Genomic DNA, 27474 nt, shown 5'->3' with positions numbered 1-27474 from the left:
CCTTTTAGTAGGCTAAAGTCCCATTCTAGAAAACAAAATTTACTTTGAAAATTAGAGACATGTTCTACATCTTACTTACAAGCCAACTGTTTTATAGTTTGGGTTTTAAAGAGTATTCCCATTTGTTTTCAAGTTTCATTTCACGTAAAGCTCCTTCTACCCTACTCTCAGCTATAAGAAGCTCATAAATGGACAGAACTTTCTCCTAAACTCTTTAATATTAGAAAAATAAATATTCTACTTAATATTCTACATAAGTTTCATTTGTTAGACATCTTTATTGCCATTTCAGCATTCTGGTCAAAATGAAACCAGACAGAAGGAGAGATGGTTTTTAATTATACTATTTAAAATGTTTTGGTTTTAAATCAGCCAACACCCACATACTAGAGAAAAAGGTAAGAAAATACTGAATTTACACTACATTTAAATCAAAGCAAGAGCATTTACAAGGAAGCAGGTTTCCTGATAAGCATTACTAAAAATACAAAAATGTTAAATGCTCCTTCAGTATTTCATACCCTCCTAAGAAAGAGATGTGCAATGAACAGAAATATCAACAGTATCAAGTGTTAGCCTGACACAAATCCCACTCAAATGTACAAGAATTCAAGTAAGAGTCTGAAGAATATTTAAAGAAACAAACAAAAACAAACAAGCAAACTACTCTCAGCTTACAGCTATGGAAAAAGAAAATATTTCTTCTGCTATTATCTTTCAGCCAAAACCAGAAAGATTAAGCTTTAGTGAGAAAACAAGTAAGTTTCATGATAACAAGTAAACTTACAAAATTAACTGATATTTGTACTTAGGCATAATGGTACATGTGGTTTCCTCCTCTTTGTCACTTAAATCAAAGCATTGCTCAGTCTCAGACAAGACATTTCACAGGCAGTTACAGTGAACCACTCTATTACAATGGAAAATCATAACACAGATATACTAAACAACAACTAAGAATATAAAACATGGGCAGATGAACAATTGGTTATAGAATAAATAGGTCATTGAAGTCCTCAACACATTCCTAATATTGAAGAATGTTTGCCAGAGGAGAATGTGATTAGCTTCATTTGCAGTTAAATCACCTCCCTGGTTATGCTCAAACACACTGGTTTACATCTGGATATTCTGATTGTGCAATCAGAATTCCACATTGAAAGACTCGGAAGTTAAAAGATGCATGATTTTTCATGTGCCTCTTAGTCCAGTAGTGTAAAAGCAAGAAGGTTTGGAAAACTTTTCTTCAGTCAATGTAAACAGACATGTCAGTTCCTGAGGAAGTGGTTCAATGAACTGCAGGGTGAGGAAAAAAAAAGAACAAAACAACAAACCCAGTTCCCAAAAACAAAGTCAGATCACCTCCAGCAGCAGTATACTAAGACACAGAGAGCATGCTACGCTGCTTCTCTTGTGAAAGTGAATAAATAAGGCCACTTAAGCACTACCACTCACATCTCGGATGCTTAGCTCTCTCCCTTACTACCTGCCTTTCTTCTTTACCTTCTAAATAAAATTTCCAGTGGTTTGGCTACTTTTGACAACTAGTTAGTATCCAAATTTAAATACATACATACACATACCTGTTTACATGTTTTTAAATTAAGTGCTGTCTAGCCTTCCCAGGAAAACAAGATACTGTTCCTTATTACAGAATTAGTATGCCAAGGGAGAAAGGAGGCGGGGGGGGGGAGTATTCAACCTTTACGCCAGAGCAAGACACACAAATATTAATTTTCAGAGAGCAGCGAGATAACACAGCAAAGCCAACAGCGTAATGTCATTTTTAAACCCTTAAGGAAATGAGTCTTCTTGAGGGGAAATACGTCAAAAAGGCTTTTTGCTTTCTTTATATAACATAGTAAATAATCTACTTATTTGTAGCCCAAGTATTTCATTCCTACTTCCCTAGTACTGGCAAAAAACACACTACTGGCCATCCCTGTGAACAAAAAAGGAACTGCTGGGAGTCCCAAATAATGTACCTATGGACTACCCTGAAAAAATCAGTATCTGCCCATTTGCTATTGATAAGCATTTCCAAACTCACTACCAAGCCTGTTATTTCAAAGTTAAAAATCTATTTGCAACACTGGAGCAGGTGAGGAACTTCAAGAAATGCTGCCTGTGAGTATTGTGATTAGATTCAAATAAATAATAAAATCTGTCAAGGAAATGTCATAACTATATTTACCAGATCCAAAATTACACAAAATATTCCAAAGAGCAGGGGAAAAAAAAAAAAAAAGAAAGAAATAAAAAAAAGGGGGGGGGTTGGGGGGTTGAAACCAAAACACTAATAGAGGACTGCCTTGACATACCAGTTAGAATTGCTCAATGATCAGAGTATTATTTGTGACATGTACATTTTAAAACAAGCTCTTGTATTCAGGGAAATGAATCAAGGACAGAAAATCCTACCCTGCTCCCATAAAAAGGGCATCATAAGGCAATTAATATTTTAACAGATATAATTCACTCTACAACAAAAACTGTTTCCTCCAATAGTCTCAAAACAAAAATCAGAAAAGCCTTAACTTAGGTTTGAGATATAAATTTGATTCAGTTGCACTTTCCAACCACCATGGATTACTTCAATTACAGGCCTTTAACCACTTTTTACCTAGGTACAAATGTCTGCTAAAACAGAAAGCCAAGCATGAGGAGGGTACTAAATGAAATGAGTGGCACCAATCACATCAGAAATGGCTCAAAGCTCAATTTCATTCTAAATACTGCATCTAAACTTCTATTCTATGAACCTCAGACACCAACTCACCCAAAAAAATTAATTAATTCTGTTGGCCTTGGCACTTGCAACAGTCACAAAAACAAGTACACCTGTACATTTTGAAGGGCTTGGTGAAAAGGCAGCTGAAAATTATTATCCTGCTTACATTTAAACCAGCCGTAATGAGATTTATGCTAATCTAATCTGTGGATAAATTAAGAGCCTGCCATGCTCAGGAGTCTCTCTCCCACACACTTGTGTGTGCCTTATATATCTCACTCCCACACCACCTCAAACACTGTGAAGAGTCATTTCAAAACAAATTATAGTTAATCATGAAATACTTTGGAACAGCAAATTGTAGAATTTGTCCTTCAAAGTTTATCTTCAAAATTGTTACAACAATTAGATCTAGTTTCTATCAAATGCAATGTATTAGATGTCTGGTTACTTCTTTTCTTGGAAACAGTCTCTTTCCTCAACTAACATGCAAATTTTGTGATGCATTGTGATTTCAAAAGAAAATCTAGAAAATATTACTTACATCCATTTCAGTTTATTGACATTTAAAAGACAAGTATTTGAAAACAAAGGCTCCCTTTTGTAGTAATTAAACCAAAAATTAGATCTAGAGTACAAGACCAAAATCAAGACCCTTACCTCTTCTCAGTAAACATACTCCTTCTATGAGTTCCAAAACACTATATTCACACAGGCAAAGGTAACTACATTGCACATAGCTCATACACCAGTAACCAATTTAAATAAAGAAAAAAAAAAAGTACCAGTTTTAAGGATACTAATATTGAATCTAAAAAAACCAAAAACAACCAACAAACCCCAAAACAAATCTAACAAGATGTATTTGAAGAGAGAGATGGGGAATGATTTTAAGGAGATAAAACAACCTATAAAGTCTACAGCATTCCTGCATTACAGTGACCCACAGACTAATCAACTTTGAAATTGAAGTGTCCAAATAACAAAAGGTTAATTTTTATTTTTGGGTTTTTTTACATTCGTTTTTTGTCATTTACATTTCAGACTAAATCTGCTAACTCAAGATCAAATTAATTTTCCAGATGTAGAGTAACAAATTGCCTTCACACACACACAGACCATTACATCCACACACTGTTCATAAGCTTACCCTGAGTCTACATGCCGCTGACTGAACAGAATTTTTCACAGGAAGAAGGTCCTACCTACTCCCCCTCCAGCTTCAGTGAGTTTTCTCCTCCTGTATTCTAGTTAAAATGGAAGAAAAAAAGGATGTGAGGACCTCTACCAACAAAAAGGAAAAATGCAAATGGAGAGACTCATACTGTTGTAAAAGCAGATGAAGCATACTCATGGAAATGGAGAAGAAACAACAACAAAGAGCCGAGATTAAAAGGAAAGCCAAAACTGTGGACCTGAGCTTCTACAGCATATTGCTTTTGGCACTGATTGCAACAGCGTGATGCCAAAACGCACAGTGTTACCTACCCCAGTGAAAAGAGAACAGTGTAACTGATTTAACTGCGGGGGAGGGAACCAACAACACAATATGAAAACCTATCTGACCCAGTACAGTCATGTTCTTGAAAGTTCCCCTGCTTGGACAAAAACATTTGCTCTCACATATATATATAAAGCATTCAGTGATATTTGAGGTTATTTTGAACAAATTTACTAGGTAAATTAATAAATTATTTCAAACACAGAAAGAATGTCATTAACATGTAGATTTCTGCCATAATCACCATTCACTAGGCCTCAAACACCTTCCTCTCACTATCTCTCCTGGGTCTTTTTATCACCCCAACATCATTCACAAATGCCATAATGTAGGTTTCTGACCAGCTATGAAATTACAAATTTTATTCAACAGAACATAAGAAACAGAGGCCAAGCAAATATTTCCTGCAGGAAATATCAGTCTACATTTAGAATTGCTCTTCAGTAACTTAACAAAATTTTAAGAAAACAAACAAACAAACAAAAAGTTATTCAAGTGACAGTGATCTGAAAAGCTATGGTTTTAAGCATACTTCAGAAGTACAATTGCCCTTTAAAAAAAATAAATTAAAAAGTCACTGAATCTCCATCTTGGCAGACACAATCCCATTTGTCTGAAGTTATTCTTCTAAAGAACAAACTTCAAATTATGCATTGAACAACCAGTGAGTATTAATAAATCTTCAACCACAGGAAAAAGTTGGAATAACTCTTCAGATTTGTGCAGGTGTGCTTAAAAGATTGCAATCTCAAGTAAGCAAGCCATGGCTCCCTGTGATTTCATCAGTCTATGAAAAGCTGTTGAGAAATACCACATCTGAGCTGTTCCACAGTACTTTCCCTAATTACATGATTTGCAAAAGAGTGTTGAAGGTGTGGCACATCATACAAATTCAACTGAGTCAGTCTGTGACACTTTGCAGCCTTGCCAACTTGCCGTCAGCTAATCTGCTTCCAACTGCAGTAGAAGTTTCATAAATCAAAGCGCATGGGAAGACTGCACTCTAATTGTCACAAGCAGACATCTGCACACAGTATTTCATGTGACAGCACTGACTAAAAGCCATTTCCAGTTTATGTGCAGTTTCTGCTACTTCTCTTTAAAATGTCCAATTACAATAAGAACATGCCTCCCTTTAGTCTGTATCTAAGGCTACTCTACAGCCATTCTCTATTGCTAGATGAGCCCTCTCCAGGAAGGAAGGGGAATCAGGAAAAGTTGAGATACGTGAGTTGAAATGAGAACAGATTCCATGAAACAGCAAAACAGGTATTAACACTAATGCCAGTATAAAGTATACAAAGTTATACTCAGCCCAGTGAATGTACAGTGGTCACAATAAACAAAAAAAGTAGTCCTTAGGAGCAGAACGACAGTGAACCTCTGCAGGGGTGGTGACTCTTGAGAGAAGGAGGAGGAGAAAGAAGAGGAGGAGCCCCCTCCATCTTCAGCAAACTTCCCCCTTTACAATGAGCTTGATATTTATGGCATGAGATACAACCCTTAGCCTGCTCGGGTCAGCTGCCCTGGCTTTTACCTCTCCTAGCTTAAGCCTGCCTGGAATCGGCTAACAGCCTGCTTGCCCTGGCTGCCCTAGGATTCTGTCCCAGCAAAACCAGGACACAACAACAACAAACTGCCTCTGGATCTGCAAAAAGGCATTCTGGGCTCTCTTTTGATAGTCTTAAAGCTCCTCAAAGCAAATGTGTGTTGCTTTCTGCATCACTTACTTTACAGAGCACACTTGATTGGATTAAATACTCAAGGGAAAGCATGCCATTTTCTTAACAGGAGTGCTTAAACTCTCAGACTTCCAAACTACACAGCAGTAACATAACCGACATTCTAGGGACACTTAAAAATCACCACACACCAGAAGAAAGACTTTTCAAAGAGCAGTAAGAGGAAGCATTGACAGCAAGTGTGTTGATACAAATATGAATCTTTTCTTCATCACAAGAGGTCCATAACAACTCTGTCAAGTAGCTTCAAGGGGAACTGATTTAAGCCAAAAAAGCAATTCGGGCTGCTAGTCCTCTTCTAATCAATTCCCTAACTTCAGTAAAGCAAATTTCCAAATACTAGTGTCAAATGCAACACCCTTCCACTACACAAAGACCTCCATGTTACTTGTGAAGGTACTGTTACAATCAGGACATTTTTGTGTTTTTATGGAAACGTGAAGAAAAGGTACTTAACCAGCACTCATCACCCAGCTCCTCAAATCACAGAAATTAAAGGTATTAACAAAAATGGCTACTGGCAGCCTCAACTAAAAGCTTGCTCTCCAACCTATTCTGCAATGTTTTGCTATCACTTGGCATGTCACCTGGCTGCCAAAAAGCTTCATGTATCAGTATCTTCACCTACTCTCCGTTTCTGGAAAGGTTCAGCAACTTAGAACAGGACTGAAGACAAGTTCTGAGTCAATTTAAGACCATTTGCTTGATGAGAGATGTCTTATTATTACAGACTGAAGAAAATTACTTTCTAAATATTTTTCACCAACTGAGGCAACATCAACAACAAAAAGAGCTAAGCCCACAGACATCAGCCTCAAATGCAACAGAAAATGCATTCAATTTTGACAAGATATTAATTTATACTTGCCATTTTCTCTGTTTAATCTTATGTAACCAACTTGCAGCAAAACCCAGCACATTAGAAATGGAATTTATTGTCAATTGTCAGAAACCAGTATTATTTATCTTTAAAACTTAATCAGACTTAAATGAGCTGAAAGAAGAAACAGTACTCCATGTACCATTAATGGAACAATAATCACATATCATTAGGCTGGAACTGAAAAGAGAGGCACTGCATTTTACTGTACTAGTAGGAATGCAACATTCATTTTCTAAAAGAACAATTTTTATTTGCTTTAAATTGCAGTTTGTTCATTGGAGTGTTTTAAATTCAACATACCTACATTTTTCTCTTGCCACTTGTTAAGAATTCAAATTATCTCTGCAAGTATTGTGTGACTTGACTTAACTTTCTTTAAAAGCAGAGTAAACAGAGACATTCCCTGGACATGGTATTCTCATCAGTCTATTCAGTTCCTCAAAGTGTCCAGCACTTTCTTCCTGCCTCCCAGCTGTCATAAATCAGTTGACTGCCCAGCAATTGGTCCTCCCTATAAGGGCTAATTTGGGAAAAAACCCTTTGAACAGCAAAGGAAAATGTGTTGTAATTGATGAACTTCTTTGTCGAGAAGCAGCATGCCTATCAGGGTCCTGTAGCTGTAAACTGGATAATTTTTGAAGTTGGAATGTTATATTAGAGCACATGTTTTTACTTTTGGCAATTTTATCTTTTTTAAGCTATCTGAAGGGTGACTCCCTACTGCCATATGCTTCTGGTTGACAACTTTGCTTACCCTTGATATTCTGAAGATAACAGATGGAGCTACAGAGTTAAGACTTCTTGTCATTAATTTTTTTCCAGTAAAGAAACATTAGACACAACAAATTTTCCTACACTCCTCCTTTCCTTCTAATCATTCTCCACATTATACCACTGTAAAGAGAACTCACTCTACAAACAAAAGCATTACAGAGTAAAATAACTGGTTTTGCCAAAGGAAACAGCAGCACTACCACACCTTGGCTCCAGGAAACTGCAATTAGGGAAGAACTCAAGTAAGCAACAGCCTTCCCACAGGAAAGCACCCACACTGTGAGACAAAGAACAACCACCTTCCCTTTTAGAAAAGGACCACCTTGAACTACATCTAGCATTTCAGTGTTCCCTGGTCGGTCATTCCGGAGAGGCTTCCTCCCTGGTACCCATGGGCACAACACGTTGTGGGGCCTACTTCCTACTTGGTTGTGTCTACTTCCATACCGAGCAGAACTAAACACATTAGTTATGGCAAACAAAAACATGCATAAAAAAAAGACAGCAATAATCGGAGGTTATCTGTAGATGCGTGTGACGATCTATTAGAATGCTGAATTTAAAACAGCTTGGGCACAGCACCTTTAAAGGAAAAGTCCCTGAACAAGATGAGGCAGGGGCAGTACTGAAGGTGGCAAACATTTTAAAGATAGCAATTTGCATTATTAAACCAGCGAGCAACCTACTAGAAAAAGATGACCTCTCTACGCCTACTGATCCACATATCTGAGTAGGTGTGCAGGACCACCTTCACCCAGTTGCTCCTTGAAAAGGGGCCCCAAGCGTCGCCTTCCGCCTCAGCTCTCCAAACTACGCTCTCTAAAGTCCTTTCAAAAATGTTTTTCAGGAAAAAAAGTACTCTCAGGATGATGTTAAAAACGCACTGACCCTGCAGCAGCCACAGGCTCCTTTCCTCTCAGTCCCGATGCTCGCGGCCCAGCTTCCCCTGGGCAGGACTAAGCACGCAGTTCCTCCGGCAGACAAAAGGAGCGAGGAGCTGCGATCTCGCATTCCTCCGCGCCCGTCGGAGACAAAGTCTGTAGCCCATCCCGGGCCAGCCGGCAGCGCTCGTGCGCCGGACTAAACTGCGCAGGGAAGGCCGGGGCAGAACCGGGGGCTGAACACCCCCCCCCCCCCCCACCTCGTCCACCCCACTGAGACATGTGGCGGCCGCTGCGCTGGTCCTCCGCAGGGAGCAGAAGGGGTGGAAGGCACAGCACCACAGCATTCCACTCGCTGCTCCTCAACCCTCGGGGCGAGGGGTCTCGCGGGGCCCCGCTCAGCGGGGTAGGGGGGCTGAGGCAGCCGCCGTCCGTCCCTCCTCCATGCTCCTCGGCCTTGCCCTGGCCGCGGAGCGCCCTCCTGCCGAGGGGCAGAGACGCCCCATGAGGCCCGCAGGGAACAAAGGAGCGGCCGGGCGGCGGCGAGCGGCGCCCGCCCGCACTGCAAGGGCCGCGGGGCGGCCGGGCTATCTCAGGCCGGCGCAGCCTAGGCCGCGCTAGGAAGCACTCACCGCTGCAGCACCAGGAGGAGGGCGAGCCCTGGGGGAACTTAGCCGAGTCGGGAGCGATGCAGACGCTGGAGCTGAGGTGCGGGCACTCCATGGCGGGCAAGGCGGCAGGGCGCGGCAGGCGGCTCCTCGCGGCGCTACAGCAATGGTGCCCCGCGCACAACAGCCATCTTAGGGCCAAGCTCGTGATCCGTGCGCCGGGCTTTGCGGGCAGCCGCCCTCCCGTCCGCTCCCAGCGGCTCCCTTACCCCGCCTCCTCGCTGCACGCCGGGCTTTCCGAGGAACCGGCTTCCCGTCCGATATTCCTCCCACCGGGCTTTCCGAGGAACCGGCTTCCCGTCCGGCGCTCGGCCCGCCGGGCTTTACGTGCTGCTGCCGCCGCGGCGTCCCGTCTGTGCGAGGCGGAGCGGTAGCGCCAGACCGCGCCTGGCGGGCGGGCAGGCAGGCAGGCAGGCAAGGCTGCTTTGTGTCCCGCCTCTACCAGGCTCTGCGGCCGGTGGCGTGGCATTCGGTTCCCTACTGCAGCGCCGGGAGAGGGACGGAGGGGGGCCCTGCTCTGGCCACGGTCGGAGTGCAGCCGCTGAGGCGAAGTGCAGGCAGAAAGCGGCTGCCGGAGGAGCAGCCGTGTGGGCGCTGCCGGACCTGCCTGCGACACGCACATCCCGTCTCACTGCGGACCACCAGACTGCCCCTGCTCTCCGCACACACAGCCCCTGCAGCTGTAGGCATTAGAAAGGAAGCCACAGGAGACTGGTGTGTCAAGGCAGATGCCATTTTCCAGCAAACTGTTCCTTAAGTTCGCGGCGTGCGCGTACGGCCGGAGCTGTCCTCTAAAGCTGCCTACTTTAACCTTCCTAGCTACAGGAGTTTGCAGCTTTCTGGACTAAAGAAGTAGTCACCTTGTGTTTCTGCTGACTATTTGCAAATATCTTTGCCTCACTCTTGTGTTACAGAGTGACCTGGACTCGTTATCTCGTTACTGAATTTCCCACTCAGTGACTATAACCTCTTAAGTTAGTGGTAATGAAAGTAGAGTTGTTGTACGACAGCTTCTCCAGACAATGCAGAATGACGATTTTATGGCTTAGCAGTTTACATGCTTGAATCAATACAAACGTTCTGATGAAACTACTCGGTTCCTTTTCACATGTTGCAAGTAAAGTCCACCACTGTAATACCTGAAAAAGTGGTGGGTTTTGTTTTATCTAAGCAACTGTGGCCCCTGCATATTAGGAGTTTTAGCTCTCTTATCATAACTAATGTAAGAAATGCAGTTTTGCTACTGTTTTTGCCCATTGTGTGACCTGCATAGAAGATTTTAGAAACTGACAGCTCCATTTTCAGATTGAGATGCTTTTTAAAAAATATTTATATCAAATAAGTCTTGGTCACAAATCTCCTTGGCAGAACATTGTTCTTTACCCCCTTTTGTTTTCACCCTGTTTACACGAGGCAGGGGGAAAATGAGAGAAAGGGGTCCACTCTGCCACAATGTATAATGTATGTACGTTGAAATAAAGCAGCAGTTTTACTGTGTTTGCTTTCTGTCTTTTATAACAAATTCATATGTTTATACTGTCATGTTCCACCCATGAAAAAGAAACCACAGTTTAATCTGCCTTTCTCATTTCCTCTCCGTAGTATTTTGCAGAGTTTAACCAAAACAGTCAGTTCTTATCTCCCAGTGTGGATTTTGTTAGCAGTACAGCCAGTCTTTGAGAAGCAAAGAACTGATTAACAAGGATTTAATATGGCAAAACAAACATGCTTAAATACTTTCAATAATCTACTTTCATTTTAACACTGCCATTCTTGGCTTTACAGTTGATATACCTAGAAAGGAGAACCAATTCCTTTCCTAAGTAAGCATACGCAAGGTCTGTCTCAAAAGAGCAGGATGGTCTTGCACTGGAGTTGAACCCCTACCAGCAGAAACCAATTGCAGAGCTGTGACGGTCACACACAGCCATGTTAGAAGAGTATCTTCTGGCAAGATGTTAATAGATCCAAGTATGAGGTAAGAATCAATTGGAGATAAGGACCTTGTTTCCCCTAAGCCCCTCATGAACAGTCTGAATCAACAGTCTGAATGGGGTCACAGATAGGAAGTGTTACAATTGGGAGCAGGGGTGAAGGCTAGAAGTTTCTTTAAGAGAAGATGAAAAGGCATGATCCATTGCAGCAAAGACGTAAGATATAACTGGAGATACATGGCCTATGTACTGCTTTCTTTTAGAGTTCCTATTCTTAGTCCAGAAGGCTGCAAACATGTAGACTTCTCCCACATGACTCTTTTCATTTAAGAAGCCTTTAATCACCATCTAGTACCTTTATTTTAAGATGTGACTATTCAACTTGCACTATTATACACCAAGAAAAATAATCTTTCTCCTCAGTTTTGCACAACAATAACAAACAAAACAAAACCACACCAAAAGGTGCTTGGAATTGTAAGGAGGCTGGGAGTGGCACAGCATTTATCCTTGAAAAACTGCTAAATAAAAAGTGTCAGTTTACCGAGATAGGCCCTGCATCTTCCATCCCTGATGTTTCATGTTTAGGAGCCAAACTCATCCACACCTCCTCCCCTTGCAAGACAATAATGGAGTTTCCTTCCTCTTTTCATTTGTGGATTGACATTCATTCAGAGAAACTGTTTAAACAGTGTAATTTTACCCAAATGTTTGTATGTCTCTTTGCTTTAGTTGCCACGTCCACAGCAAATATGGTAGCCTTTAAACCTTTTATCTTTGGTTGCCAAGATAAATACTTAAGTAAAGGTGACTCAGTCTGTTAGGGAGTCATGATGCATAGCAGTTATCACTTATGTGAGGATGCATAAGGGCAATTTAGAAGAGCAATAAATACATTTGTAATGCAGCCTTTTTGCCTACTGAAAAACAATTGATCAATAAAGCAATTCTATGAGTGCTCAGATCTTTAAAGCACTACTACAACGAGGGTAGTTTAAAGTGGCTTTCAGTGAGGCACATGTGTTGAATGTGGAGGAAAACTGGAGCAAGAGCTCGAGGTATAATTTTCTTTTTCAGTTTGCTTTTTCAGTAAGGCTTCTTGAGTACAAATCACTTGATTTGGAACTAGAGTCCCATCTCTTGCTCCCATCCTTTCTCAGATCAGTGTAATTTAGATGTTAACTAAGACAAACCCTTCAGGAATGCTCATAATGGGTTCAACCACTGCAGAACAGAAGCCTGTGAATTACCATTAGAAATTAGAAACTTCTATTTAGCACATCACTATCTCTACTACAACAGAGATACTCCACACAACATCCTCTTGTGGGATACATGTAGTCATCCATCTATGTTGAATGCTAACCTGAAGAACTTTTTTTCTTTTTTTTTTTCTTTTACACTAAGTAGATCTGTTTGCTTAAGTAGAAGGCTAACCTTCTCAACTACAGCTCAGGAAAAGGGGACAGCTCTGTTCAGAGCTCACATGTTGGAGTCTATAGCTAACCCGTCATCCTCCATTTTTTGATTAAATTCATAAAGATAGGATGGCATGTTTCTTCTTTCCTAAGCGGTAAACTCAGAATGTGTGGAATGAGATTGGCAGAGGCCCTGAGCACTTAACTGAAAAGGATATTAGCAAGCCTTTTGCTTTAAACACATAAAGCAGTAAACACTCTGAAAACACTATGTTCCAATCCAGACCTAGTATAAACTTTATAGATTTGGCTTCCACTGCCTATTTCCCAAAAGTGGAAATGTAAAACATTCAGATATGACTGTGGTATTAACAGAGGCTACTCAGAAATACACCACAAGGAAATGAATTCTTAACTCAGTATGGATACAGCTCTGAGGCAAACAACTGGCATGGAAAATATCGACAGAAAGCATAAGAATATAGGCAAGAATAAAGGCTTAATAAAACCTTTACTAGAGGCTGGCATAGCAACTCTGTGAGTTATATGCCACCTCTACAGCAGACAGCTTAGCTGCATGCATCTGTGTATGGAAGTCCATGACAGCACTTTAAATGCCACAAGCACATTTCTGGCAGCGTGTTGTCTCATTAACAATCTGTTTTCATTTCCTGCATGTCATCAGAAAATAAAGGTCACACATGTTTTCAGTGTGATCAAAACACCCTTTACTAGGTTCAAGAATCTTCTCTAAAAGGCAAGATGCCCAAGATGAAGGACAAAACTTTTAAACTAGATAAATGCCCAGAGCAAGCATCTGTGACAATATTTAGGACAGAAGATTGAAGCATGTAAGTAGGTATGGCTTTCTTCAAAGCACGGCCACGACACTTCTGTACACATGCCTTGAGGGGGCAGTGTGACACAAGTGCAAGGGCACCAGGTAGTGCCGAAGGACACTTTTTTCACCTCCAACATCTGTTATTGTCTCTGTCTATGTATATGTATTTTATCTGTAGAATATTACTACAGTAAAAGTATCATATGTATCTATGAACTGTAACTGCACACAAACAATGTAACTTTTCTTTCTACATTAAACAAGAATGTTGATAGCCAAAATACTCTACAAAGCTGTTTTTCCTTCTTTGTTTGCTGTAAGCTACAAAGGCATGCCAGCTGTCTCTTCGCTGCACGTACTTGCTTCTAGTTTCGTACAAAGAATTTTGTACTGTACTGCACATACTGGATCCTGGTTCTACTTTACTGACCACAAAGAACTGTAAATATTAACACAAAAGCTGACAATGCATCAGAGTATTTTGATTCTGACATTTTTTGACTCCAAAGCAAAGTATCCCCGGAAAAAACCTTGCCGTAGTACAGCAAGACAGTACATACACTTCACCGATAGCTGAGTTGAATAAGGCTTATCTTAGGTCACTAATAGCAGCAGTTTATCCTGTTTGGAGATCAGCTCATTACCAGGGAAATAGGGATTTTCTTGCCACAGCACTAGTATTATATTCTTTGGTTTATGTAACTGTCAGACTCAGTTATTCACAAAGTTGAGTAGCTGAGTTGTCAATAAAGGAGTCCATTGGTTCAGATTTGCTTTCCTTGGTTCCTTGGCTTAACATCTAATTCATGGACTGAACAAGACCTTCTGAATTTTTTCTTCTCTACTTGGAACTTGAAACTGAGATGGTAAAATAAAGTGAAGAGATATTTAGCTTGTTCTGAAATAAGAAGTACTGGGATCACCCTATGAGAAGTATTAGACCTTTCAGAGCAGTCTTGCTAAGCTCCAAACACCAAACTGAATAACTCATTACAGCAAAATGTGCCAACAGTGATTTGGTGCCATAATCAAAGAGCTTCTATGACCTCCTGCTCTCACAGATAGCTCTGAATTTTGAAGAACAGAGATGTAGATGAGGCTTTTTGCATTCTGACTTGCTTCAAAATAAAGATCAATGCTCAAATGTGATTTTAATCACGGAAATACATGGCATTTTGTAGATGGGGAGTGTGGTGGGTAGATAACTACCACAGGGAGGCTCAGGAAATTAGTACAATAGCATGATACAATTCACATTCAAGAAAACTATCTGAAGATAGTTCATATAATTTCTTTCACTCAGATCCTTCAACCATCAGACTCAATATAACGGAGGCAATTATTAAAAGCTATCTACAGGTCTACATCATCACTTCTTTACCTGCTAGACCCTAGAACCTACCCAGACTGATTTCCATAATGACTGAGTGGGCAGGAATTTATGGCGCATTGTGAAAAATCATTTAGAGGCATTCCTTCAGGAAGTGCTTTGTGACATTCCCATAATGCAGCTGTCCCTAACTGACTACGACACTACCACGTTAACATGCATTTCTGTATGTCCTGAGGTCCATGTGTCTAAAAGAATCTAAGGTGACACACAACTGCAGTAAAACCTTTCATTAGTATGATTCCCTTTTGTTAAAAGTGTGTTTTAATAGTAGGGACCAGAATAGATGTTCCAGTCAGTAAATGAATAAGCTTGGTAAGACCTGCTGCATTTTTGTGGTCCTTCCTTGCCCTGTCACTAGTCACTTAAAGATAGTTAAGCAGCAGCTGCATAACTACATCCTGATGTCTTCACCGATTCACATATTCCTATCATCATCTTCATGAGAACTGCTTCCCATGGTTCAAACATACAAGCAATGTAAAAGCGCCAAAATCCATATGACTAACCATCATCTATCCCTATTGCATGTTAGCACCGTTCTGGAAAGTAGCAAACAGCTGAAAAAATGATACAGAAAACTCATCATTGTGATCTTTTCATTAAACTATAATTGTTTCTGTAGAAGAACACTTTGAAGATTCCATTGTGTCCTAAAAATTACTAACGCTTAAGCAATGTCAGACTTCATTGCTGTGCTGTCTCTGTCCTAAGCATGGTATTTAAAGTAGGCAGATTTCCAGGCCTGCATTTAGAGCATAACGAGATTTTGCTCTTGTAAACATGACTGAGTATCCAGACTCAAGAAATTATTAAACTTGTGTAGTGTGCAGTGTAGTTTAAAAAAAGGGCTTTTAACTCAGAACACCCAGTTCACGTTGTCTCATTTAATGCCACTTCATGCAAGCCTAGGGGAAAACAAAAGGCTTAGCATGTTTCAGGTTCATAAGGGCAAAGACTTTGAAGTACAGGTTAACCAAGATATGCTTGCTGAACATAGAATAATTTTCTTTTGATGGGTAAATGTAACAACTGCAGTAGATCAAAAGGCTGATCTAAATAACCAGAACATTTAGGCATTCATAAGCATGGCCTGTAATCATATTTTTTTCCCAGATTCAGGGTTTACACTATTGCTACCAGTATTTCTGCATGAAGGTAAAGCTTCTCTAAGGATAGAGGGGTTAACAAACCTCTCTTCTCATCTGCATAGACCACACTGCATTTTGCCATTCCTAGGATAAAAGGCAGGAAAGACAGAAAAAAACCTGTAAACAGCAACTTCAGTTGCTGAGATGCTGATCAGTCTGACTCCAAACTTTGCCATACCCATTCTGCCTCCTGCCTGAACACCAACCATAGCCACAATTAGACTGGCTGTCTAAGGTTGTGGCATAGGCATTTCTGCTGCCAGCAGGCTGCTATTCCAGGCAGCTCTTTTGCTGATGCCTAGAGTTAACTATGGCTGTTAACTATAGAGGGAGAACTGGTATGGCACCTTGTCTTGTGGGAAAATGAGCAGATATTGTTAATGCTGTAAAACCATAGGCAATGCAAACCCACAATGTACCTACACACAAGGAAGTGAAAACTTAGGATTACTTGCAGACTTTTCCTGCAAATGGGCTTTTTGTATGTGTTGTTTGCATGTGTTGCTTATATTGTTTGCAAATTATTCTGCTCTTACAGAGACCTACAAACATTTCAGAGCTTTAGCAGTTTGAGGTTCTGTTTACTTAGCTTGGCCACAAATCATCAGGGATTGTGCAGATGCATCACTAAGAGCTCAAATTAAGTGATGAAATGAAAAGTTAACTTAAAAATCCATTTGATTCACCATCACCTGGACAGATCTGTGCAGCTAATGTGGAAAAACCTCTTCATGAATTGCCTATTGGTGAAGAAATCCTTCCTATTTGCCAGCAGCATCTCCATAAGCAAGTGGTTTGCAGTACTAAGAGAGGTTATTCAGAAATGCTTACAATCTACAGTGCCAGGTTATACTCATCCCCTTTTACCCTTTTTGTTATGATAATGTAGTTACCACCACATATGTTATGCTGCATCTTTGCACACAAGACTGCTGCAGTAGACAAGCAGATTGGAAAATTCCAACAGCTCTGTGGTCCAGGGGCTGCATGAAATATCCCCTCATCATGGGGTTTCAAACCAGAAGCTGCACCACTCTTACACGGGCATCCCAAAGGGAGCACAGGGCAGGCGATGTGGATGCTCTGCATTTCTGGATGACAGTTAATGTTTTAAAAGATTTGTGCATTGTATTATATAAGCAGAATACATTTAATTTAAAACATATCAAATTTTCAGGCCTTCATGCAAAGAACTAGCTCCCATCTGCCTCTTCCCCCAGTCACGATTAAGAGATTTACATTTCTGGAAAACTACAACACTAACATCTTTCACATTGGCTTTTAAAGTCAGCATATTATTGGCACAGTATTGGCACAGCAAGACAAACCAAGCAAGCTTTCTATGTCTCCAGAGCTAATAAAACACTGCTTGGAGCACATCTTGACTTGAGTTTCTGCATGAGCAGAGCTTATTCTGCAAGACCAGCATGAGGAGAAGGCTATTTTAATCCTCTTGTAGTCTCTTGAGCATAGATTCTCCTGTTGCTTTAGAAGAGTCTCAACCCAGAACACTAAGCCGAGGCTGAAAAAGAGTTAATATTCATCCTTCCAGTTTTATTTTAAAATATACCTTTAGATCTCTTGATGTGTAGCAGACGTCAGTGAGTCACTCCAGACAGCTTAAAGATATTTTGGAAAAAGCTGTAAAATTAGTTTTTAGGTTTGGGTTTTTTGGGATTTGTTTGGTTTTGGGGGTTTTGGTTTGTTTTGTTTTTCCAGTCACACACAGATTTGGCTTAGTTATTTGGTTTTGTTTTGTAATAGAACTAGAATTACTCAGAATTAATGAGCATGTAACATCCCTCAGCCATGCAGACACTCAGAGGGACTTCTGGTCTGGCTCTAGCCAGTTATCCTGCATTGACCATCTTACGCTCAGAGCAAAGAGCACAATTGCACCAGCGGAAGGAAGAAACAAACTTCTCCAGCTGATACTGCATTATGGGTCTGGCTGGCCACAATGTGGAAAGCATGCATCATATACAGGTATTTACAAAGGTGCAAAGACAGAAATTAAGCCAACGGAAAATAGTCACAAAGTCAGGAAGTGAAATCCAGCATAGGAACTCATACTGTCCTTTCTAGTCCTCTCCCTTCTATCATGTCAGTTTAGAACCTAGACAAGGTGGAACTGATGATGTAAGTACCTGAATGCCTCTGTCTTCCCTATAGCAGGACTTTTGTCTGGCTACTCCTTCAGTGTCTCATATTTAAGTTCTTGAATCAACACCATGACCATGTGTGGTGAATGAAGCAGACAGAGCAGAGGACAGCAAGAAAAAGGATCCTGTTATTCTGAGTAGTATTTCTGGCAGGATCCACAAGTGCAAAGCAATGAGGAGAAAGCTGTGTTCCATCTTTAGTAAAATGCCTCACTTTGCTGTACTCTGCTTCTTGACTTGTTTGCTTGAGCCTTTTTTTAACCACTTTTGGGCTTTCCATAGCATGTAGACGGGACAAATATAGTGAGTCACAAGTATATACCTATTATTTAGTTGTTATATAAAGCCCACCTGAGAGCATCATGAATTCACATTTTATATTTGCTGGAAACTTCTGCTGGAAATTTGGTTTGGTCTATTGCCACCTTGCAGGGATCCTTTCTCATCCCCCCACACAAACACATCACCAACATGTTTTTAAATGAGTACAGAGAAACCTTGTTAGTCACAGCAGTGACCACAGAAAACATTTTGCCCTTGAGATTCCTTTATTACTTCATACAGCTTTACTAGGCAACCTCTCATAACATAGGATACCATTTGTGCTTTTCATGTGGTGGCAGGGGTGTCACCTGGCAGGTGAAAAGGAAATTTGCTGGAGCCTATTTTAGATACCAATTCTTGCTGCGTATCATTCACACGGTCATCACTTCTACTCCATTCCCCCATTCAAAGACTTAGGTTCTCTGCTCTACTGTAACAACAAGGAAAGATCATTCCCTGATCAAGTGGAACCTAGGACAGGCTGAGAAATCAAGGACTGCAATTGAAAAATGTGAGGGACCTGTCTCTAGAGGGGTAATGCCTTTATATTGAAAAGCGCAAGAGATCAATATATCTTCTCCTCTATTTGCCTTACAAACCCCATTTTAACATGCCTTGGAACACAATCATAGAAACATTCTCAACTTCATGTCCCATCACTACTGCTCAGTCAGTACCACAGAAGAGACAGCGCTCTGAGCCAAAGACCAAAACAAGATGCCTCTGCTTTACAGAGGGCTCTGCAAATTCATGCAGCTCCACACATCAGGCTGGAAAAGTGGAGAGGTATTTCTGAGTGAGCTCCCCTCCCTTCTGCCCCAGCTGTGAGGCAAGGATGAGATGTATAATGTAAAAAGAACATCTCCTTTTTTTTTTCCAAAAAGGAAACAATTTTCATATTCTTTTCTGAAAATTGAGCAAAGAATCTGGAGGTGTGCTGGAGAGGGGAAAGGGCAGCCTGGAGAAGGCACTGATGCAGGAAATGGGAAAAACAAAGGTGGGCACATGGTGCCCCAGCCCATGAGTTACCAACACTTGGCATTGTAATAACTGGCTCATGATCATTAAAGGAGCTTCCTGTTGGACTACTGTCAGAAAAGCAGGGAAGCATTCTGCTGCGCAGAGTCCTGATTCCCTGGCCATGTTTTCAAAGCCTAGTGTCTTCACCAGGCTGGCTGCCCTATTCATCATGACCTGCGTTTGGTATAAGCTGACAAGCTCTGTCCTCAGTGTTCCCATCTACATCTAAGCCTTCAGCAAATCTTACATCTTCCTGTCCTCTTTGCCATGCCCTGAAAAGGCAAACATTGCAACATTGCATGGTAGTATAGTATTAAACCACAGATTTTCAACAGTAATCACTCAGGCTTAACGTCCTATCTACAGAGCTCAGTTTCCTCCTGCCAGCTCTCTCCCCTGCAGTTCACAGTTCCTAGAAGGTTGAAAGGGTTTAGGAACCAATAGTCAATTTGAAAAGGAATACTTTTGGAAAGGCTAGAGAGGCTAATGTAATTCTTTCCTATTCTCAAAGAAATAAATTATACCAAATATTGTTTACTGAAGACAGCCAGAGAGCAATTTCCCACAATCTTTGGAAAACATTCCACAGCCCCCCTTGCCAGGACCCAGGGAACCCAGTCAGTCACTCCCCTGAATGGGGTCTGGGACCCTTCTCACATATGAAGTGATCTTCATGTGCTGAAAGTTACATCAGAGCAGAGCAGGCAGCAATGATGGCCATTAAGTAGACATTTGACAGGTCTTTTTCTTAGAAACCAAATGTAATACCTTGAAATTAGCTGGCAATATGTTTGGACTTTTGACTCACATGGAAGCCAAGATTAGAAATATTTCTAACTGGTTATAGTTACAGCCACTGTAAATACAGCATTCTTTTATAGGTGCTGCATAACCTATTCCAAATGGCTACACACAACTGGCCTTTTCATACCAGAAGTCCTGGAGTGCTGCTCTGCTCAGGCCACCAGTTCCCTGCCCACTTAGCGTATACTTCAGAATCCACAAGGACTCTTGAATTTTACTTCACTGGACTATTTTGCCACAGCAGAAATTTATTCCATAAGGAGAGATGGAAAATCATTTGAGGGAATTTCAGACAGGTAGAATATAATCTGGAGGGAAGGGCACAGGATTTATGAATTCCTGCTCTAAGTCTGTGGCTTGTAAGGACCACTGATCAGTATTTTGGGTTTGTGCATTATCTTCAATATGAAGGATTTTTCAAGAGGTAATCCTTACCTTTCAAACTTGCTGATATAAAGGAAGCAAGAACAAAATGAAAACACAGACAAAACAAGTTTACCATTATGCATTGTGCCTCAGGATCCACATTCAGTGACTTTGCCAAGGAAGAGAAGTTTATCTACTGTCCCCAAAGTTTAACTGATCATGTAAGGTTCACTTCAAAGACTGCTGTGTGCCAGGAAGAAGTTAATATGCATTTAACAGTTAGCTACCTAGTAATTATATCTTGATATATGCCTTAAAAAAATATGGATATGTTCATCTTCTAGTGGTTTTATTACATATTTATTTATATATTCTTATTTTGAAACACTCAAAGGCTCCCTCTAATGTACAAGTTTTCTGGGATCTCTTTGTTCTCATCTAGTGAACACACACCCAAAAAGAATAAATACTAATTTCCAAGGGTTAAATTAGAGCTATCCCTAATTCCAACTGTCCAAATACCCTTAGAAGAGTCATCTGATGCCAGCAAAACCTAAGTTTTCAAACAGAGCAAAACATGTGCTGTTTCTGCAGGCTAGAATTTTGTTACTGGAAACCAAATTAAAGACTTCAAATTAAATTCTGGTATTTCAACTAAAATTCCTTTTTGTCCTCAAGGGACTGCTTGTGGGTTTCATTTTTAAGTAAGATTCATTCTGAAGTGCATACAGACATATGCATATCTGTGCAACACTGCACCACAGGACTCAAACCACAAAACTGCAACAGTAGAAACATATAGCACTTAAGCTTCAAGGGCAGAAAAGCCCTATGATCTAATCAGAGTAAGCTGTGGGTTTCCACAAGAGCTATCCTATGGCTGCTCTTCTGTTTCCAGCTTCTGCGTGACTGGCTGGTTGTGCTTCACCAGCCAAGACCAGCATTCAGCTCCTGAAGACATGCAGATCCAAGGCTGTGGGTTAGTCAGTTCTGAATTTAACAGATCATGAACCTCTCCAGCTCTCTTAGATATGATCCAATGGCCAAATGTAAGTAAATTTCAGACCTTCACACTAGGATGGAAGGCAGAATTGGGATGGCCACACATGATGATTGACAATATGCAGTCCAGCATTTCCACTTATTATTGCATCTACCAGTTCTGCTGCTCTGCCACCTTCCCTCGCTCTTTGGTCACCCTCAGCATATTATTTTGTGCATCTAAAATGATCATTAAAGAGTAACAAGGAGGTCAGCAGTTGTCTGTGTTTAAAAAAAAAAAAAGGAATTTGCTATCATATATTGCTTCTGTCAGTCTTGGATCACCTGTAGGAAGCTCTTGTAACCAGATCTGTGACTGAAGCCAGCTGGTGCAGCATAGTCCTATGATTTTCACCTTGCCTGTGCACAATGTTGCAAGAAGGCTCTCCTAGCACTAAGGTTTGGCTATGAAAGTCAGTCAGGTAGTACCTAGTAGTGTGACCTATTCTCAGCTTCATCTGCCTGTCAAACAACTAACTGAAAGTTTGTGAACTTTAAGTAGGGTACATACAATATAAGCAAAGATACTGAACAACCTCCTATATTGCATAGTGATTTAGAAATGGTTTTAAAAGACTGAAAGGCCTGAAGGAAGATGATGTCAAGGAAACAAGGAACGAACCTGAAATAAAAATATCACTCATAAAATCCCGTAACCAAGAAACAGCTGGTTTAACAACAGTGACCTTTCTAGGTGAGCCAGTGTCAAAAAGAAGACAACAAATATTGAAGCTCTGAACAATCTGCTTTACCTACACAACTAGAGACGCTGAGAGGGTGGACTTAAAGGCAGAGCGCACTAACATTTCAGACACAGACATCAAGGTTTATATTCCAGCACAGCTCAAACATGAAAATAGGACCCAGTTTAAAGAATTCTATCCTGGGTCACTGATGCAAACTGCCTGGTACCCAAGACTCCTCAAACATTGTTAGGGTACCTGAAACACCTAGACTACATCTGTCTGTCAATGCTGTGCTTTGGTTTCCAAGATTCTTCAGACAGTCCTGGAGTTAGACTTTTCACTTAGGCACAGCAGGTTACCAGTAAATCAACCTTGCACCCACCCACTCTCACTGGGCCTCATTGCCAGCAGTCACCCCACCCACCAGCCTCACAAACCTGGGGGGTGGACTGGGTGAGACCCCACTAGATGGCACTATGAGCCAGCCTGATTTCAGTTATTGCAACCATTGAGTTAATTTCTTATTTTGGACACAAGTCACATTCTCATTTGCTTTCTGTTTACAGTATGCAAGGTGCTCCATAAAGAGTCTGTTTGTTATGACCACCCACCCACATGTATTATAAAATATTTTTTTTAAGAAAAGTACCCATGCAGTATCAGCAGCCCCCCTGACCTTTGACACTGCTCTCTTCAAAGCCGCCTTTTCCATTTTAATTCAGCTTCATCTCTGAAGCCAAACACGCTAAAAAGAGAGAGTGAGGGAGGTCAGTAAATTACCATAAAATTTGCAAGTGAAAATTCAAAATGTACTCTCTGACAAGAAGACCTCCTGTCATCCATTTAATGGGCATGGAGTATCAAATATTTAGTAGTGTCACATCCAGACTAACCAGCTTGCAATAAGATAAATAGAAAACATTTCCATTAACTAATAGGCACTAAAAATTAACTCTTGTATATCTGCTTGTCAACTCATGTGTTGACACTCCTTGAAGCACATCTGAAAGCCCGCACTTCCAATCTGATTTCCTGCTAAAATACATGACTCTTCACTTGTTCTTGCATGATGGGATGATATGACCCTTTCCCATGCTCCAGCATGGGAAACACTTTAGGAATTAAATTGCAAAAAAAAAATTCCACATCTTATAACAAGTTATATGCAGTTATGGCTGTACAACATTTATTCCATGGTGAAAAGCAGGAGGGCAAATGGCACCCTGGCCTGCATCAAGAACAGTGTGGCCAGCAGGAGCAGGGAGGTCATTCTGCCCCTGTACACTGCACTGGTTAGGCCAGACCTTGAGTACTGTGTCCAGTTCTGGGCCCCTCAGTTTAGGAAGGAGGTTGACTTGCTGGAGCATGTCCAGAGAAGGGCAACAAAGTTGGTGAGGGGTTTGGAACACAAGCCCTATGAGGAGAGGCTGAGGGAGCTGGGGCTGCTTAGCCTGGAGAAGAGGAGACTCAGGGGTGACCTTATTGCTCTCTACAACTGCCTTAAAGGAGGTTGTAGACAGGAAGAGGTTGGTCTCTTCTCCCAGGCAACCAGCACCAGAACAAGAAGACACAGTCTCAGGCTGCACCAGGGGAGGTTTAGGCTGGATGTTAGGAAGAAGTTCTACACAGAGAGAGTGATTGCCCATTGGAACGGGCAGCCTGAGGAGGTAGTGAAGACAGGAAAAAAAAATATATAGAAAAGAAAAGACATTTTATCTGGGTGTATGTTGGATGATGCTGTGAAAACTGTGTAAGCAAGGCCAAAGCAATCATCATCGTATCAGAAATATTTCTAATGTCTTGCAATTTGAAATTGCTGGAAGTATATGGGTTTCATTTCCTTTTTCCCCAGTTCTTGAGTCCACCACTGTAAAATGTGGCTGTTTGACAATGGCAGAGTTTGATTTAATAAATAAATTTGGCAATTTGCACATCAGATACATGGATGTTCCTGGCAGCCTTGAATCTCAACTGCAGAGCTAATTTAACTTTTCCCATAAAGTTTGGGAAAACACCTATTCTGGCTCATTTATAATACAAAAAGATTTCATAAAAAGACCTACACAATCATAGATTGTGCAGCCATTGAAGGTCTCTTGACTCCCTGCAAATAGTGACAGCATCGTTTCTTATCTAAATTTTTCATTCCTTTGTCCTGTGTCTCATTCTCATACCTGCTGTGATCACAGTAAAGGGTACTCTCATGATGAAGTAATTCTTGGAATAACAAATACAAACAGAATATTTAGTAATCCTAAAAATGAAGGACAAATGAAGGACAATACATGAGCTAACAGAAAGCAGTTTCCCAATATAGGAGCCAAGTGTCATTGCTGTGCCTGTCAATCTGTACTTGGAGTTTGTTCTGAAGGTGGTGTGTTACTGGCTGGACAAAATGAATACATGGGGGTGGACTGGTTTTGAGGATAGAAGCATTGGGAACCCAAGAAGTCTTTGTTTTTGTAACCAGGTCAGCAGAATTTCCTTTGCTGATGAACCTCAGGGAGCTGCTCTTTTTAGCACACATAAGCCTAAGCTCTGCAGAAAGCAACAGGAATAATCTTGGTTGGTGATCATAGCAGTCTCAGTCTACCACATTCAACAGAGCTCACCTATGGATCTCCTGAAGGGCAGCGCATGCTTAGATGCATTACAGAAAATAACAAGAGAGTGAATTTTCAAATCAAATTACCATTTTGCTAATCTAAGTTGTTCAGGAAGATGGTCTGAAGTGAGATCAATTTATATGCCTTGAGGCACAGGAGAAATACTGATGTATTTCTTGACTTGGTTGCAGACTTGCCTGTGACACTGCCCAGGTCTAATTATTAATGTCTCCACAACCATGTTAATCTCTAGTTCATGTTACTTAATTGCCATTTATTTTGTTGTTGTCTAATTTCTACAGCACTCTGCCCTGGGAAGCAATGTCCCCTTTATGTTTCACATTATACATGCCAAGATTGGGAGGAAAAATCAGTACAGAGGAATTTGACTGAAAACAATTATGCTGCTCACACTGCTCTTCAGGGGAAGAGGTGAGGAGAAAGTTGTTCACAGAAAGAGTTGCTGGCCATTGGAATGGGCTGCCCAGGGAGGTGGTGGAGTCACCATCCCTGGTGGTGTTTGAAAAGGGATTGGAAGTGGCACTTGAAGCCATAGTTTAGTAGTCATGAGGTGTTGAGTGACAGGTTGGACTTGATGATCTTTAAGGTCTTTTCCAACCTTATTGATTCTATGATTCTGCCCTTTGAAATGAACTTCAGCAGAAAGAATTATCTGTTTTAAAAGTAGCTCTGTGGTACATGGTGAGACTGAGGTAGTATCTAATACCTGATTGTGTTTGTCACATTGTGGTGCCATAGAAGCCAAAGTTTCAGTGTCACTTGGACAAAAAAATCAGCCTGTGCTGCAAATTCAATGCTGAGTCTCCTCTGAAGGCCATGGCCGTGCTGGGTGTTTGCATTTTGGTTTTTTCTCCATTATTCATATCCCCTATCATTCTCCCTGTTCTTCGCTCTACTTATTTATTGCACATTGCATTGTAAATATGTATTTCAATGTGGCAAACACATTTATAGAAGACATTTTTCAGCATAATGAATCGCCTTAAACTCATCTTATGCACTTTCTAGGATGCCTATGACATTAGTCTTTATGTCACTACTACCTTGACAAACACCACTACAATTATGAGACAGTGCAAGTTAAACTGTAATAAACACACACCAACCAAAATCAACCTAACCTTTCACAATGGGGATCCAAACATACTACCTGTCATAGGCCACATCAAACTATGAAAACCTTGCTGTGTCTCCACCTTGGACTTATGCCAAAATGAAAATCAACTGCTAGCAACATAAATTTCTTAGAGCTACAATAAAATGGCAAGCCCTGTGTGGTTTGTGCAGAATACAGGCAGCTAACTGTGTCAAGAGAACTCTTTTTTTCCTTTTTCTGTGGTTTGTATCTTGCAAGCAAAGAGCTTTCTACCCAGCTAGCCTTGAAAGCACAAGCACTGCCTGGAATTCCTCCTGGGGATGTGAAGCCAAACTATAGCAGAAACTGGGAAAGAAGAGGTGTATGTAATTCTGCTTGTTTTGGTTCAGCCAGATATAATCTAGAGGGAGGGGGCATGAGCTGCAGTGAAAATGTTTTTAACATGGCTTTTTAAGTGTTGTTGTACAAAAAGAGGGACACCGTTTACCGTATCTGCACAGAGGGGCATGCTGAGTGTGCAATAGCAATAGGCCAGAATCATACTCTAGAATAGGCCCTTACCTGGGATCTAGAGACAAGTGAGCCATACTCCAGTGAACTTTCTGTTCCTTTTGTCAGCCCCATAAATAACAGCAGGAAAAAATAAGCAAGTCTAGTAAAACTGAGCATTTAAACAACACCTGATGCTGAAAATAGTTTGACCAGTCAAAACTAATACATGCTACAGAGCTGTTACTGAGATGCAGTAAGCAGTTAACAGTAATTATAACTAATAATGCACTCAACTAAAATAATAACCTCTCCAATTCCACTTTTTGCTCCTCAGTTGTTCATGATGCTCTCAGTTTAAGAGGTTATTCCTTAGTCACCTTCAGAAGAGGACTTTAACTCATAGCCTGTGCTCCTCTTTAGCCCCCTTTCCCTACACATCCTGAACATAACATTAGACTTTTAGAATGGCTTCTTCATGAATCTTCATTGTTCTCCCACTTCCAACAGCTCTCAGCTTACAAAAAATCCCTTCCTAACAAGTTGGATGGTTTGCATGGGACATGCTCATGCAAAGTTATTGAGAGTTTCACACACAGCCTCGTTTCTCTTCCCCTGCCTCCTTCCAGTCCTCACAGTGGACCATTATGCTAAATCACACTGATCCACAAAAGGGAGTTGAGGGAGAAACTCTGAAACAGGCTAGAAAAACTCTACTGTGGCATGGCCTTTAAGAGGGCAGCTTTTTTAAGCATTTTTGTCTCTATGAAATAATTTCTGAAGCTCCACATTTAAATTCCCTCTCTACATGCTGCAGTCTGCTCTGTGAGTAGCTCACTAAAACTGAGGTAAAGGAGGATATGATCAGTTTTCTGAGGGTGCTGTGACCTAGAGGCAGGTCTGATTACATCATTTGTTTTGGGTTGAGTCTCAGGAGCTTTATAA

The 27474-nt window shown here is 41.0% G+C and overlaps 1 protein-coding gene across 5 annotated transcripts in view; it reads right to left on the bottom strand.

Annotated features, from left to right (window-relative positions):
• Positions 1 to 27474, bottom strand: part of USP3 (ubiquitin specific peptidase 3) — an 82478-nt gene that overhangs the window by 30827 nt on the left and 24177 nt on the right. The window contains exons 1-2 of one of the 5 annotated variants that reach the window (XM_068144078.1): positions 9145 to 9221; positions 3882 to 3978 (exon numbers count right to left, since the gene is read on the bottom strand). Coding sequence is in view for 1 of the 5 variants with exons in the window: in XM_068144075.1 (XP_068000176.1) it covers positions 9145 to 9235 (91 nt within the window). In the remaining 4 variants the exon portion in view is untranslated. Of the gene's footprint in view, positions 1 to 3881; positions 3979 to 4081; positions 4100 to 8519; positions 8664 to 9144; positions 9354 to 27474 lie in introns of those variants that run through there. The other 4 variants (XM_068144077.1, XM_068144079.1, XM_068144076.1 and 1 more) reach the window with 4 other exon arrangements.

This window comes from Melanerpes formicivorus, unplaced genomic scaffold (genome assembly GCF_026170545.1).
Source record: "Melanerpes formicivorus ecotype bairdi unplaced genomic scaffold, bMelFor1.0.p_v2 SCAF_10, whole genome shotgun sequence".
Lineage (NCBI taxonomy): Eukaryota > Metazoa > Chordata > Aves > Piciformes > Picidae > Melanerpes > Melanerpes formicivorus.
This window is presented reverse-complemented; position numbering and strand designations above follow the sequence as displayed.